The 16,380-nt window shown below is 32.9% G+C and overlaps 1 protein-coding gene across 2 annotated transcripts in view; it reads right to left on the bottom strand.

Annotated features, from left to right (window-relative positions):
• Window positions 1-16,380, bottom strand: part of LOC135128553 (orexin/Hypocretin receptor type 1) — a 211,740-nt gene that overhangs the window by 39,008 nt on the left and 156,352 nt on the right. For both annotated transcript variants that reach the window (XM_064055430.1, XM_064055431.1), the window contains exon 4: window positions 1,702-1,857. In XM_064055430.1, coding sequence (XP_063911500.1) covers window positions 1,702-1,857 — 156 coding nt within the window. The remainder of the gene's footprint in view (window positions 1-1,701; window positions 1,858-16,380) is intronic.

The following is a 16,380-nucleotide window of genomic DNA, read 5'->3' as shown; positions in this document are numbered from 1 at the left end:
AACTTAACACAATCACATTTGAAGAAAAGTCTGTATTTCTAAGTGATGGTTTTTATGTGTACTTGTAAAAAATCAGGATATCAGATAGATCCGACTAAAGTTTAAATTTAATTCGTCGATGAGGAATAAGATCGTTTCCTTGGGTCGGATTACAAGTTTGTTAAAAGTTTCAATGTAGACTTTAATTAATACAATGTACAAGGATGGCAATCGATCTATTTTTTGTCTTCTTTTTTTTGCTGGGACCAAAATCTAGCTACTGACGCATGATAAATTCGAGCGACATGTCATGCTGAATGTATAATTTTAGGATATAGAGTCAGAATTATTATTTGATAGACGACTTAAATGGAATCGTTGGAACCAATATATATGTATGTATGTATAAATTTTTCGTTCATAAACATAAAGAACATGGTACATGCTATGCCAAAATCGATAAAAACCTGACGCGATTTTATGATCACTGTTTCTTAGATTCGAACGTTAAATTAGTGTCTTCTGAAACCCCCACTGTTTTCTTGGAAGATTTTCCAGTGTGCATTCCACCGTGCTCTGGCCACATTTGGCATTTTAATAGCTTAAAACCCCAAAAACACCGCATTTTCGTAAACATCTGGTTGCAATTCCTTTAAACTTCCCGAAAGCGAATAATGCTAAAAAACTAATTGGAAAAACAAGATGTCTGAGAATAAATTACTGTTTCCGTGGATTAAAGTCCGCTAATGTTTATTTCAAAATTAGATTTTTATCTTAGCACGTTCACCGTAAATAATTATATCCAGCAGATTCTCTTTGCGAACCAGAACGTGGCCGAAATGGAAACACAGCTAATTTATATTCAAATACTGACGACCCATCAGTACACAATGCCTTTTTTTCCCTTCTTTAAATCGGGTAAACAATATGAACGCGTTACGAGCCAGAACAATGAGAACTTTCAATCACGTCAATATTTTTTCCCCTTTTTCAGCAAATGAATACTGTCAGCACAAATAAACGCTTCGGTTTTTTCTAGCAACGTTCGCTTTTTTTGAGTAAATGATGTTCCCACATGTGGCCAATTTTTACACAAATTTTTTCTCTCGGTCGTAAGTTTTCCAGTGCAGCACATTACTGGGCAATTATGATAAAAAGAGGATTCCGTACAAATGATAAAGTGACTTTTCCATGGCTGAAATGACTTTGGTAATGAAAGATTCTCGTTCCTGTTCACACATCACGTTCTTATCGACGTTTGAATTGCCAAAACGACGAATAAAAAGCTGAGATTACTTGCTTTTCGGAAATAAACGTATTGTGGCCTGATTTGTGAGGGGCTCATTCTGGTTCGAGTGCATTATTGCAGTGATAACGACGAGAACTGGAGTAACATTTAAATGATTTGAAACTCCCTCGTCTGTGAAGCATAGCCGCGAAGTAACAATTATTGTAGGCGGTTTAGCGCTTTGGAACGTTATACACAAAACTTTCACTTGGATGAATGAACATATTCCAAGGTAGTTCGAGATATAGTTTGTCGTTAAACAGACCACTTTGGAAACTACCGTAAAGTTAGATTATTGATCTTAGATTTCGTCGAATGGAATATCTAATGTTCCCCGTCTTAGTATTCCTCGAAGATGATGCATTCACAAGGCAACAATTAAACAACGGAGACGTCAACTTGAATATCAAGAAAGTAAATTTGTTTAGGCTTACCGGAAATCCGTTGTCGTCGAGTGCGAATCGGTCCTGGAACGTCCTTCCCTGCTCCGGTTTTCGAATTTTATGTCAGTCAGGGAGCTCTGTTGACTCTGCAATTCTTGCGAAACTCTTACGTATAAGTAAGAAATAGTGGCGAGAGGAGCGGCATACCTAAAATGCACATATTTTATCACACTCAGAGCGAGGAAATACTCGTATATAACGCAGTAAACCTAATCGTTTTTCATGGAGTAAGAATTCCGCGATATTTCACATTTTCGAAAGTTACAACCTACACTAACATAATACGTTGTTTTATTGCATCGCGTGGTGGCAATGTCCTATTTACTGCATTATCTGGAAACTTTTAATTGCGTGAAAACATAACGGCGCTTTGCTGAAAAAGTTCCGGAAAATTTATTTATCAAGATTTATCTGAGGAAATTTTTAGCCATAAAGCCAGTCTTAGGGGCGCTTTAAACGTGCAATCTATTTTCCAGGTGTTTACGTAACCGGAATAATCGCAGCAGAAGAGAGGATGGAGTCGGAGATATAAATTTGAACTCATAATAAATGGGTGTCGGACCTTATGATAAACAAATAAATATTAGAAAGGCCCAATGTATTTGACAGGGGATCCTACACGTACTAAATTGCTTAGCGTACCGATGTAAAAGGACCGACAAAAAAGAATTATGTGTGGATCATTCCTTTGCGAGCAACTACGTCTGCATTAGAGGATTTACCGGACGGAACAACCCACGTTCAGGTTGGTTACGTTTTGGAGAAAAAATACAACTTTCCTTTGAATTCCAAATGTGTACAAAAATGACTCGAAACATTTCATTTTCGCCAGGAATCAGTCGTTTTAAGGCGTAAAGTGGCGCTGTTTTCCACAGAGTGTACTGAAATTTTTATTACACTCCACCAAACTCCAAAAAAGTAAAAATGCTATCTACAATCTATTACCGGTTAGAACAACCTGTTGATTGTAAGAAAATACTGCTTTATTAAAGTTCTCTGGTCGAACGGTATGATATGAATCGAATTATTTTTTGAATAAACAGACTTTTTACTTCTCGATTGTAAACTAAGGAAGTATTGTAATCGAATCCATCGGGCAACTCGCTAATTTTTCTTGAATGCGAAACATAGGTCTCTCATTTCCTTTTGTGTGGCTGCCGTCTGCCCGCGTCTGTATTGATTTTTATTAGAGAGATAATCGTCTAAACTACCGCGTCGATTGTTGTCAAATTTTGTATGTATATTACTAAAATTTTTTTCTGTTAGGTTTTATCAATTCAGTGAAAGTTTTTATCACTTTACGGATATCAAATTTTATAATACTCTGTATAGTTAATATTACCCTCCTTGGTTTACTACGTCACTCATTCTATTCGATTAAAAAATTGTGTTTTTAAAAAATACAAAAGTGTGGATCCCCACAATCTTCTGACTCATTTAACCATCTTCGTTCCAAGTCTAAAGCACTGTGGGGGCTGTCAAGTCCCACAAAATTGTATATTTGTATATAATCTGTATTTAATTACTTGCAACCAGTATCACCCCGAAACTTTCTCTTCGTCCACCTGGATGTCGTAAAAACTATCTTTTGTTCACCCTTCTCAATAATTTTTATGCTTTCCCAGATTTCGAATACCTTCCAAGAACCCTTTAGACACAACTGTTTTCACCGCCTTCTACCGACCTTTCTTTTCATTTCAATTTCACAAACTCCAGGACTCTTCCCTCATCTGCTGAACCGACAATATCAAAATAAATACGCCAAAACGCAAGTACTGTTTCAATCACCTGATCACCCCACAGCACTTATTAAGATTGCTTACAAAAATACTTATCCGACTTAGAACAATGCATTTCTGTTGATTTCAAAAAGTTCTGGAGCTTTATTCAAAGCAAAAAAGGAACATCTACAATTCCAAGCCTTATGATATACAAAGGGAATGAGTTATCTGATCCATCTAAAGCAGTTTGGAAGAAGGGTTATATTTGTCCCATTTTTAAGACTGGTCAACAGAATCAAAAGCTTTTCGAAGCAATTTTGTATTATCACATTTGCTCATTGACGAAGCTACTGATTTCATCTAGTCAGCATGGTTTTATGCAAAAAATCGACCATTACAAATTTAGCTATATTTTCCCAATTTATATCGACTGGAGTAGGGAGCAGAGAAAATTTATCAAATTCTTATCTTTCTTACAAGACGGTGTTTACCCCCCACGTGTTGTAGAACATTCAGATCTTTTGAAGATATTTAATTTTACATCGCTGCATGCTCGGCAAAATATGCTTTTGATTCGCTTCTTATATAATCATCTTCAGAATAGAACCGACTGTGCTCTTGGGTAAAATTAATTTTCTTGTACGTCGACTAAATACTCGCCAACATATTTCTTTTAATATTAACTCTGCTACAACTAATGCTCTAGATAGAGGGGTTCTCATTAAAAATAAAATTCGCAAGATCAATTTTTGTAATTTTTCGAAAAAGCTGGATATTGTGTCGAAATAACCTTCGACCAATTTGTTAATCAACTAGTGGATAAAAAGGACGCCGAATTACGCCTACCACCACCCCCATCACTCCTATTTTAGTAATTCCGTAACTTGTGACCACGTACGTGTTCGTAGTTATTTTTATTTGTTCCCGAATATAAATCTCTAATGTTCTACCCTTTGGCCAGCGTCAAAATTCATTTACCTGAAATTGAATTTCCCTTGTTATCCACATCGATACCAAACCGAGCGAAATGTACGATGTATAAAATTTAAAGGCAAAATAAATTTTGCTCGTATTGACATCACAACACATAATGTGATTATAACAGCAAAGGTAATATTGATTTCGTTTTTGCGCAAGCAGACATCTTCAAGCCTGTTTAGTTAGATATATCCGAAAGCACAATCCGGTTATTTACCACTGTCGGTTTTGCTGGATAGTCGCATCAATTTAACGCATAAAAAAATTAAGTTCTAATAAATGTTTTTTTTTGTATTGTGGTTGAAAAACAAGATTTTCGTAATTTATTTCTGCTTCCGATAAATCCGAAGATTGAAACTCTGCCAGAGGATATAAATCGTAAACATTTTTGAAGAATTTATTCGTACTAACTGCTTAGGGATACAACAGCAACACTGGGAGTTAGCTCGTAAGGCAATTACAAATGTTTGTGTCCAGGTTGGCTTATACTTCACGCTTCGTTTTGAGCCCGGATTTGATTAGTGGAAATTGTGTCAAATGTCAAATTTATGCGGAACGATTCGCCTGAAATCCGCGATTGAAAATCCCTTATTTGAAAGCGGTGACAAATTGATTTTGTAATGTATAGTCACCGTCAAATTGATGTAAAAACATTTATAATCTCTCTGGATCTTTGTAGTTTATTTCAAAATTATACACAAGTTTATGTTTGTATAAACTGAACAATATAGGTATCATGTTTGCGTGTCGAGCTTATAATAGCATTTATTTCTTTTTTTACACAACAATATTTGTTCTCTAGACGATAATATCAAACTTATAATATATTTATGGTTCTAATTATTATTATCTACATTGTAGCATTATTTTTGTCGCTAGTAGTTAGCGCTTTAACACGTCTGTGTGTTACGTTCCCGTAAACTTCGGGAGTTTTCCAGGCTAGGGGCAGAACATTTATTAGTTTAGAAAGTTTTACTACTTTTTTTAACATTAAAGTGAAAATGGTGAAGATTTAGTTGAAATGTTCTACAACTGCAAACAACCTTTGTCCCAGTTGCAATAATAATAATAACAACAATAAATACTCCTGTTATATATTATATGTGGTTTAACCGAAATAATGTCAAATTTTTCAACGTAATTTTTACGTGACTCTGCGTAATTTACCGCCGCAATTTCCTCAATATTTTTTCCCGCCTTAATTTGTTTGCGCTCTTGATCTAACTTATCTTTTAGAGCTTTTTCCAATCATTTACTTTTGTACAATGTTTTATAAGAAAGCATACTTGTAATTTATAATATTAATAAATGACCCAATAAATTAATTTAAAATGCGACTATTAATTTACACATTTAAAAAGAATTTAAAATAAAAATTTACATTGCAGTGAGCAAAACGAAATAAGCTTATTCTTAAATTTTTATTTTCCGTACGGTTTCATTGAATCTTTTTGTAATAAAGTAGTATATATTGTTATCCAAGACGTTTCTTCACGCAAGGTTCACCTTCTTTTAATTAGAATAAGCTGCTAAAATCGGGTGGCATGTTAATGACATTTTCCTGGCAAAGACCCTCGTCAGTGTATCACAGTTAATATGTGCCGATGAAAAATTTACGTGAATGTCAGGGTTGTATTAAATCTTCTGAGTTGAAAATTTTATTAGTAAGGACAAAAATGATGTGTTTATAGTACACAAAATGCGACCTGCAGAAAACTAACATTTGTAAATTCGCATTCAATTTAAATACTTGACCTTGTTTATTATTAATCACACTATATGTACTTAATGTGGGACTATTGAGACGAGTGGATATTAAAAAACTGTATTTTTTGTTTTATCAAAATTGTGGACTTTTTTTAAATGTTGAAAATACTAATAAATCCCGAAAGAGGGAAGTCTTACACATACAAGTAAAATAGGTTTGAAATGATTCAAGGAGACTTTTATTTGGCAACTTGGGAGTATAAAGGAAGTTCGACTTCAAAGGCAGTTTGAATTTTTTTTTTATTTAGATACGAGAAGAGCTAAATTGTAAACATCTTCTCATCAGAACATTTCTTTATCTAATTAGGTAGTATTGCATCGGTACCACGCACAAATTTTTAAACTGATGAAATGGTGACGTAAACTTCGAAATTTTTATTAACCATCACCCTACTAAGACCTCCTTAAGAGATGGTATTTATCCCAATTTTGAATTTAATATTTTTACAGAAAAGTGGCAGCTGTGTGTCTTGACCACCTTTCGACTCTATCTTGACGCCACTCGGAGTTTAAGAGGGAAGGAAGATTACCTTTTCATTATTTTCCGGAAGCCGTATACGCGCGCTTCGGTGTAGGTATATACTTTTCAGTTGCGCAACAATATTTCTTTAAACGTCTACCTAGTTAGATAAAGAAATGTTCAGATAAGTAGACGTTTGCACAATTAAACGGGTCAAATGATTTTATGATGTTCTTTCATTAATTGTGCTAGTCTTCTCATCTGAACATTCGGTCCCACCCTCCCTATTGTGCAAGAACAGCTCTTTAAAACAGTGTTGCACGCTCACTTTAAACTTAATGAAGCGCAGCGCCAACTGTAGTCAAAAATAGGAGGCGAGAACGCGGTTAGTCAGAGGACGTGCGCAGTTTAAAAATTTGTGCGTGAAAGTAGTAGCGGTGCAGTACTACCTAGTTAGATAAAGAAATGTTCAGATGAGAAAACTAGTACAATTAAGGTCGAACATCATAAAATCGTTTGACCTGTTTAAGTATATTCAGGTTTGAAATGCAAAAAAAAATAAAGATCATTGGAATTGAAATTGCCAGTAAGTTGTAAAACATTACGCAAATCTTCATCTAAAAATGTCCAGCGAAAACAAACATTTACATTTTCGACCAAAAATGGATTCATTCATCGATACTTATGTAATATGTAATTGAATATAAGAAAACTCCTCGACGCTATTCTTGAAGATCCGGTAGAAGTTTTTCCATAGAACTGGAAACACTAGAGTTGGTAATTTATCGAATTGGCTAAATATCGACAAAAAAACATGCAAAGATGTACAGAAATGGAGATGAAAATATGAAGTGTAGGAACAAAGATATAAAGCAGAAAGACGAAGACTTGAAATACACGTTAGAAAAATGTGTAAAGAATGAATAAAACAGACGCAGACTAACGTAGGGGTTTGAGCGAAAGATGCTGACGTTTATCGCTTTGAATCCACGAAAATCACAATCACAAGAAAAAAAGCTCGAAATATTTTTAAATTTCATTTTGCAATTTTTTTATGATAACCTCTTTAAGTTGGAAGAATCATCTATGCGTATGTTTCAGGTTAAGTATTTCCGTAAGACAATTTTGTGATGACGTCATCAATATTTTAGCAAGAACACGTATATCAATCAAATGTTTCTTTACGTTGAGAATTGTACATCACATATCCTGAAATTCCAGGAATTTCATTTTCATCTTCACTCTCTTCTATTATATTTTTCATCGTCAGGATCGCCCGTATTTACTCAGAAGACACACTTTTTAGAGGTTCCATGAATTTTAGCACGTTTGTTTTAACTTCTCGTGTTTAGCTGTGCTTGATTTCCCCTTAAGACTGATTAAAAAAAAACTAAAAATCAAAACAAGCCCTCTTTCATAGAACTTTTTGACTTACCTCTAAAGCAAAACCGAAAAATAGTGTAGTTCTAAAAAGAACTCATTTTAGAAATGAGTAAAAAGCGAATCGAAACAAAAAGACAGATGAACCACAAGAAACGAAAATGAACTAACTCTACAAGTTCAGCCGTGTGTCGCTTATAAACACACAAATGCGATAAAAAATAAAGGCGAATTCATAAACCACAAGCATAAAAGTATTTAAAATAAGCATTTTTAAAGTAAACATTTTGAGGTGACGTCATCGCATTGTTGGTAAGAACGATTAGACAAATTTTGGTGAGCGTTTTATCATCTAGACGATGTTCCTAAAATACGTTTAAAATTTGACAATAATCCAGTAGTTGCGGAGATTATCCGTCTAATAAATGTCAACACAGACGACAGACAGACAACAGATAGATGACAGAGAGACGGGAACGGGAGACCACTTTTATGATGTTCTTAGCGGTGCAGTACTACCTAGTTAGATAAAGAAATGTTCAGATGAGAAAACTAGTACAATTAAGGTCGAACATCATAAAATCGTTTGACCTGTTTTAATATTTTCAGATACCACAAGTTTTGAAATGCAAAAAAATTAAAGATCATTGGAATTGAATTTGCCAGTAAATTGTAAAACATTAAGCAAATCTTCATTTAAAAATGTCCAGCGAAAATAAACATTCACATTTTCGACCAAAAATGGATTCATTCATCGATACTTATGTAATATGTATTGGATATAAGAAAACTCCTGACGGCATTCATAAAGATCCGTTTATAAAAGTTCAGGGAATTCTGGTAGAAGTTTTTCCATAGAACTGGAAACACTAGAGTTGGTAATTTATTGAGTTGGCTAAATATCGACAAAAAAAATGCAAGGATGTACAGAAGTAGAGATGAAAATATGAAGTGTAGGAACAAAGATATAAAGCAGAAAGATGAAGACGTGAAATACACGTTAGAAAAATGTGTAAAAAATGAATAAAACAGACGCAGACTAACGTTGGGGTTTGATCGTAAGATGCTGACGTTTATCGCTTCGAATCCACGAAAATCAAAATCACAAGAAAAAAAAGCTCAACAGATCTAGCTTCTTCGAAATATTTTTAAATTTCATTTTGCAATTTTATTATGATAACCTCTTTAAGTTGGAAGAATCATCTATGTGTATCTTGCAGGTTAAGTCTTTCCATAAACAATTTTGTGATGACATCATCAATATTTTAGCAAGAATACGTATATCAATCAAATATTTCTTTACTTTCAGAATTGTACATCATATATCCTGAAATTCCAGGAATTTCATTTTCATCTTCACTCTCTTCTATCATATTCTTCATCATCAGAATCGCCCGTATTTACTCAGAAGACAAACTCTTTAGAGATTCCATGAATTTTAGCACGTTTGTTTTAATTTCTCGTGCTTAGCGATGCAATGATTTCCCCTTAAGACTGATAAAAAAAAAACTAAAAATCAAAACAAGCCCTTTTTCATAGAACTTTGTGACTTACCTCTAAAGCAAAACCGCGAAATAGTGTAGTTCTAAAAAGAACTCATTTTAGAAATGAGTAAAAAGCGAATCGAAACAAAAGACAGATGAACCACAAGAAACGAAAATCAACTAACTCTGCAAGTTCAGCCGTGTGTCGCTTATAAACACACAAATGCGATAAAAAATAAAGGCGAATTCATAAACCACAAGCATAAAAGTATTTAAAATAAGCATTTTTAAAGTAAACATTTTGAGGTGACGTCATCGCATTGTTGGTAAGAACGATTAGACAAATTTTGGTGAGGGTTTTATCATCTAGACGATGTTCCTAGAATACGTTTAAAATTTAACAATAATCCAGTAGTTGCGGAGATTATCCGTCTAATAAATATCAACACAGACGACAGGCAGACAACAGATAGATGACAGACAGACGGAAACGGGAGACCACTTTTATGATATTCTAATAAGGAAAATATGAAATTAGGCATTCTGCCTGTAAAAATGGAAATAACACACAATCGCATTGTTAAACTTAGTCGATTGACATCGTACTGATTGAGAATGAGTGTCAAGAAGTAATATGACAAAATGCTTTCGTAGATGTTCGTTAAACGGGTCTGACAGATGAAAATGAAACATCAGAAGCAAAGAGCGTTTGAAAATTAATAAAAGACACATATTTCAGCTTTAAGGAATGAGATTTCTACAAAAAGCGCTGGAATGTGGATTAAAACCATTGATTAAATACTTAGAATGAAAGAGATTTCCTTTGAAGACGCGATGAAAATGTCATCAGGAATTTTGCATTCCATGATTAGGTGATGAGGACAATTAGAATTAAAGCGGGCAGAAGGTTACATGAAACTCCCTTTGTACAAATACAGGGTTAGTCACGAGAGAATTACTTCTGAAAATTAATTTTACGCAACCCAAAATACGAATACCATATGTACCATTTGATACTAACTGAATTTAAAATGAAATGCTTAATCCATGATTGCTTTGAGTTTGACAATCTCATTTTGACAATTGTGGAAAAGGAGGTTACGCGAGTGTCCATGGTGGTATCGCAGCCAGTCGGAAATCTCCTCCGGCGCTGCTAATAAATTTGTCAGTGTGCCTCTTGATCTTTTGCAACCGATTAATCACGAGAAAATTATTTCTAAAAATTTCTTTTACGGCATTTTATTCAAAGGTTACAACACAAACTCAAACAAGTAAGTAAATAATTTAACTACTAATCTGTTGAAAATGTTGGGGATTTTGGGGGGATGCTACGGCTTTTTTGTAAATGGATGGCCGAAGAAGTCCTGAGGTTGCAGATTTGCACTTCGTAGAGGCTCTAGGTGACGCAGAGATGGTGAATTAACACATGCACATTAGCGACGAACAACATTGGTAGAGCACTTACGGCTTCAGTATAGCCCAGATTGATCTGACTGTATGTCGTCAATCCAATGGGGCTCTAGAGGCGAGTCAACGATGAAAAAAAATGTTTTAAATTAATTAACGTCAAAGTGACACTGCCAAAGTCAAAGCAATCATGGATTAGGCATTTCATTTTAAATTTAGATAATATCAAGTGGTACAGGGTATTAGTATTTTGGGTTGCGTAAAAATAATTTTCAGAAGTAATTCTCTCGTGACTAACCCCTATAATCCACCCCTAGCTGGAAAAGGTAGAGTCAGGAAAGTTCTGGTGGCGGACAATTCGAGAAATAGAACAACATAGAGACATGAGTTTAAATAGTATTTGAGCCCGGAAACATCCAGTCTTGCAACAGGTTCACGTAGACGAAGAATGTAAATACTAATAAGAGTAAAAAAGTTTTAATTGGAACTATGCTATGAATTCCTCGATCATCATTAAAGAGAAATCTCGTTAAATCTAACAATACATTATTATTAGACGATCGGAATTTGTATATTTGAAAGAAGTGCACTACCAACTAATACTTAATATAGAATTGTATTGGAGATTCCTTCCTCAAATTTAATTTATCACGCGGCGTATTCTTATGCAGCTGCAGAAACCTACCACTCTCCATAACTGATAACGTTCTATCGAATTATAAACTTTTCGAGGATGTCAAAGACCAGTGAAATGTAAGATTTCAACAAATGTGCCATCTTACATTTTTAAAACCGTCAGTAATATATCATGAAGTTTGACGTGCTGAAAGTAGAAGCGCTGAATAAATGAGCTAGCGTGAATTTCATGCCAAGTTTAGCTTAAATTTTTAAACAGAATGTAAAATTATTCACACCTATAGCATAAAATTTCAACCGAATGGTGCAAAACGCTAGGTACACAGTATCTCAACCCACTGCAATGTCATTACAAACAATTTCGCAAAAATCCAAACAAATAGTTCCGGTTCCGCACATGTGTTATTTACTTTCATAATAAATAATAACCACGAAATGCACAAAATCGGTCAAAAGCGTAGCATTTATGAGTTTGTTGGATCAGAACGATGAGTAATCATTCAATCGCTTTCCCATTCCGAAGAGAATAAAAACTGTTTTGGCGTAGGTATACACCGATTCAATTACCCGGAACTATATAATCGCAACTCCGGGCGGCAATAATTCATTAGTGACCAATTCCTGGCATCCACTGCGATATCATAAATCAATACAACGCAGCAATTAAAGCTTAACACTTGAACTATCTACAAGAAGAACAAGCTCAGAGTTTTTGGTGTTTGGCAGCGAACTTGATTTTCACGCTGAAGTAAAAAGCTCTCAAGGTGTAACAATAAATATTCCGACTGTCACCGAATCCTTTATTTTGTTTCCTTGGGTCGTTGAGTAAAAAGAGACACGGATCATAAAATCCACACTTCCTTTGGAAAGCCATTTTAAAACGTTATTGCTTCGGAACGTTGGAAAATCAGCGCGTAACTCTCGCTGAAACGGCCAACTTTTAGCACATTTATCTTGAGACGGATAGTTTGTCTTTGTGAAGAGCTTAAATGCGGACTAATTCAATCTGTGCTATTTTAATTTCCAATCATTAACAGCGATGGAGAATATTTCAGTTACGTGATTTTGTACTTTTTGTTTTCTTGGAAACGCGTGTCAAAGGACTAATAGAATATAAATAACTCATTTAGCTGACGACTTGCTAAAAGCTTTTATGAAGTGATAGTGCATTGTCTGTCGTCTATTTTCTTTTACGCTGAGCGAGGAGATGCAATTTTGGTTTTCCATACATGCTACCTTGCATTAGCTATGAGGAAAGTCAGTCACCGCAACACATGTTACATTAATGCTATTATAATACTCGTAGTACAGATTATTCAACTCGTACTGTACAACTCATAGTCAACTAATAATTCAGAGTAGATTTAATTAGTAGTGTGGTAGATATAGTTAATCTAACTCGACGTAATTATTTTCAGATTAATATAATGCAGTTTTAAAATCAGTACTCACAATTTATAAAAAAAACAGACATAATCATGCATAATTTTACATTTAATCTTGTTTTTTATGTCATCCGAAACGTGTTGGATCTTTAAATTGCGAACAGCATTAAATCAGACTGTTTTATATTGCTTGCATTAACAAGAACACATTTTTTACGCAGTCAACTCTAAAATCTCCTCTTTAAATTGGATAACGCCTCGTTTAAATGAAATTAATTATCGTCCGATGTTAAAAGCTTTCGTTAAAATTAGTAGAATTGCTATTGTCTATTAATTATAATCTTGTCTAAAGCCGATTTTCTTGGATAATTGAAAGGGTGTTCTTATTCGCAGACGTTTTGCTTTATTTTTTTTTGAGTTATAAAAGAACGTTCTGTTGAAGAATTATATCACAACCGGTACCCTAAAAACAATATCTCATTAAAACATCAATTAGCTGTGTCTAGATCGGATTTTTTTATCGATTATAGCGACTCTTATAAAAGAGCATCAATGTATAATAAAATACTTGTTAATCATTTATTTGTCATTGGAATTTTAGCTGAAATTAAAAATGTTGCAACAAATTATACAGTTGTTTATTTAAAAAAAAAAACAACAAAGAAACTCATTTATCGACATATTCTAATCCCAATTATTTGAATCTATTTTTCGTGATGACGTCATCAATTTTGCGAAGAACATAAATGGCAAGTATTTTTTAGTTGATGTTCTGGAATCGCTAAGTTGTGTCTTAACAACATTTCTAAAACCCCGGTACAACTGCTCGAAACCACTAAGTAAGCTATATACAGAGTGAGCCACTAAATTTTTTTGATGTCTTAATTATTATTGAAAATTTTTAGCAATGCAAGGGTTCACAAAAAAAATCGCAATCAGATTATTTTGAAATATTTTGTGCAGAGATATATCAAATATGAAAAAAATAATAACAAATATTTTCGGTGTAGATTACAAAAAAGAAAAACATCTTTTTGTAAAAGTTAATTCGGCAACGCCGAATGTATCGAATGTATGAAAATCGTTACTTTAGAAGACGATAACCATAGTAAGTAAAATTTTAAGAATTTTTTTAGTTTCTGCGATTTTCACTTTTTTAAAAGACATACTATTGAAAGAGAGAGAATAAAAAACAAAGTAAGAAGTAGAAATCGAATACTGAGTATTCTGTTTGGAAAACCTGAAACATCGATATTTGAAAATTGTAATATTTTAGATTTTTTTTTATGAACACTCTGTAACTTAAGAGTCAATTTTATTTATGCCGTAGTAAAGTACGTACTTTGGTTTATCTCTCCACAAAATATTGTAAGCTATGTTTTAAAAATAACCCTATTGTGATTGTTTTTGTGAATCCTTACATTGCTAAAAATTTCAAAAAAAAAAATAGAATAACGTGGCAACGTAGCATCAAGCATTTCCAAATGAACTAAGAAGAATCCAATCAAAGACATATACGGTGTTTCATCTGAAAAAACTAAACTTTTCAAAAATAGAACAGAAATATAATAAATAGAACAGAAATATTTTTCTATAAGTTTATCTCCACAAACTTTACTAAAAGAATTTTTAGATGACTTTTTCATATAATTGTTAATAAATCAATAACTATTCTTCTACTTCTGGTACTGGAATTTTATTTTTATTGAGACTAGAGTGATGTATACAATTTGACTAGTTTACATTAAAATTATTTTTGACTGTACAATACTATACATAGTGTTTTGTTTTCGAGGCATAGGGCACAACTTAGTTTTCTTTAATATATTACCCTACATATTTTTATATACAGTGTAATTAGTCTCTTCCTAGGATTTATAATCATAGGTTATTTTTTAAATTCTGTTGTGACGTTGCCACGTTATTCTAATTTTTTTGAATTTTTGTAGCATTGCAAAGGTTCACAAAAAATCGCATTAACGTTATTTTTAAGATCTATGTTGCAGAATTTTTTGGAGAGATAAATAAAGGCGCGCCCTTTAAATATAGTTTTAATACATAGAATGTTTATAAAAAAAAAACTAAACTATACAATTTTACCTTAACGATCTTTAAGTTTTTTCAAACAGAGCACTCTGTATAGGGTATTCTATTTGAAAAAACTGAGTTGTGTGTTATGCTTTAACAATAGAACACTCTGTATAGTTGTATATGATTTTGATAAAAATCAAAACTAGAAATTTGATATATGTTATCGTCTTGCAAAAACATAAGTTATCAGGTTTTCAGCGATTCAAAATGGAATGGTACCGAGTGTTCTATTTGAGAAAAACTGAAATATTGGCAACGTAGGAATTTCCATATGAGCTAAGAATAATCCAATAAAAGTCATATTCGGTGCTTTATTTGGCAAAGCTGTGATTTACTTCTCAAAAATAGAACATTCTGTAGAACTGAAAGTCAAAACTATTTTTTTTTTCCATTTTTCTATAAGCTTATCTCCAGAAAAGTTTACTAAAAAAATTTTTAGAAGACTTTTTTTACAACAGAATGAATACGTAAATTTGCTGCACTTTTTGCACAGTATTTTTGCACAAGTTTATAAGCTGTTAGCGTAATTTTGGTCGAAAATGCTGGAACAATCTCCTTGGTAAACTTAATAAATAAATCAATATTCTTCTACTTGTGTTACTGTTACTCTATTTTTTTTACATTGTATAATATATAGGGTGAATCATTAATCGCGCTGTCTTCGATATCTCATTAATTAATTCAAAAAAAAAAAAAACGTCAGAGACTAGAGTTAACTCTTTAACTAGCCTACATAAAAATTATTTTTGACTATACAGTGTTTTGTTTTCGAGACATAGAATACAACTTAGTTTTCTTAAATTAATTATTTAATTAATTTATTTTTGAAATTCTGTTGCGATGTTGCCACCTTGTTATAATTTTTTGAATTTTTGTAGCAATGCAAGAGTTCACAAAAAAATTCGCAGTAACCATATTTTTGAAATCTATGTTGCAGCATTTTATGGATAGATAACTTGAGGTACGTTCTTTATTATGGTGTCAACCAAATAGAATTTTAATACACAGAGTGTTTAAAAAAAATTACTCTACAATCTTCTGTATTTTATTACTCTAAATACTTTTTGTATAAAATTTCAGTAACTATTAACTTTAAATATAGAAAATTCTTTACATCAAATAGCCAAATAAGATGCAGTAAAAATAAAATAATTTTTTTTTTATAAACCACTCTGTAAATTAAAACGTATTTTTTTTATCACAATAAAGTGCATATGTTTATTTTATTTTTCCAAAAAATATTGTAACCTAAGTGTTAAAAATAACCCTATTGTGATTTTTTGTGAATCCTTTCATGCTAAAAAAATCCAAGAAAAGTGGAATTAATTGGCAACGTCGCATGGGACTCCCAAAATAAACCA

The sequence above is a fragment of the Zophobas morio genome, unplaced genomic scaffold, assembly GCF_036711695.1.
Source record: "Zophobas morio isolate AGI-343-1 ecotype UQ-CSIRO unplaced genomic scaffold, CSIRO_AGI_Zmor_V1 ptg000014l, whole genome shotgun sequence".
NCBI lineage: Eukaryota > Metazoa > Arthropoda > Insecta > Coleoptera > Tenebrionidae > Zophobas > Zophobas morio.
This window is presented reverse-complemented; position numbering and strand designations above follow the sequence as displayed.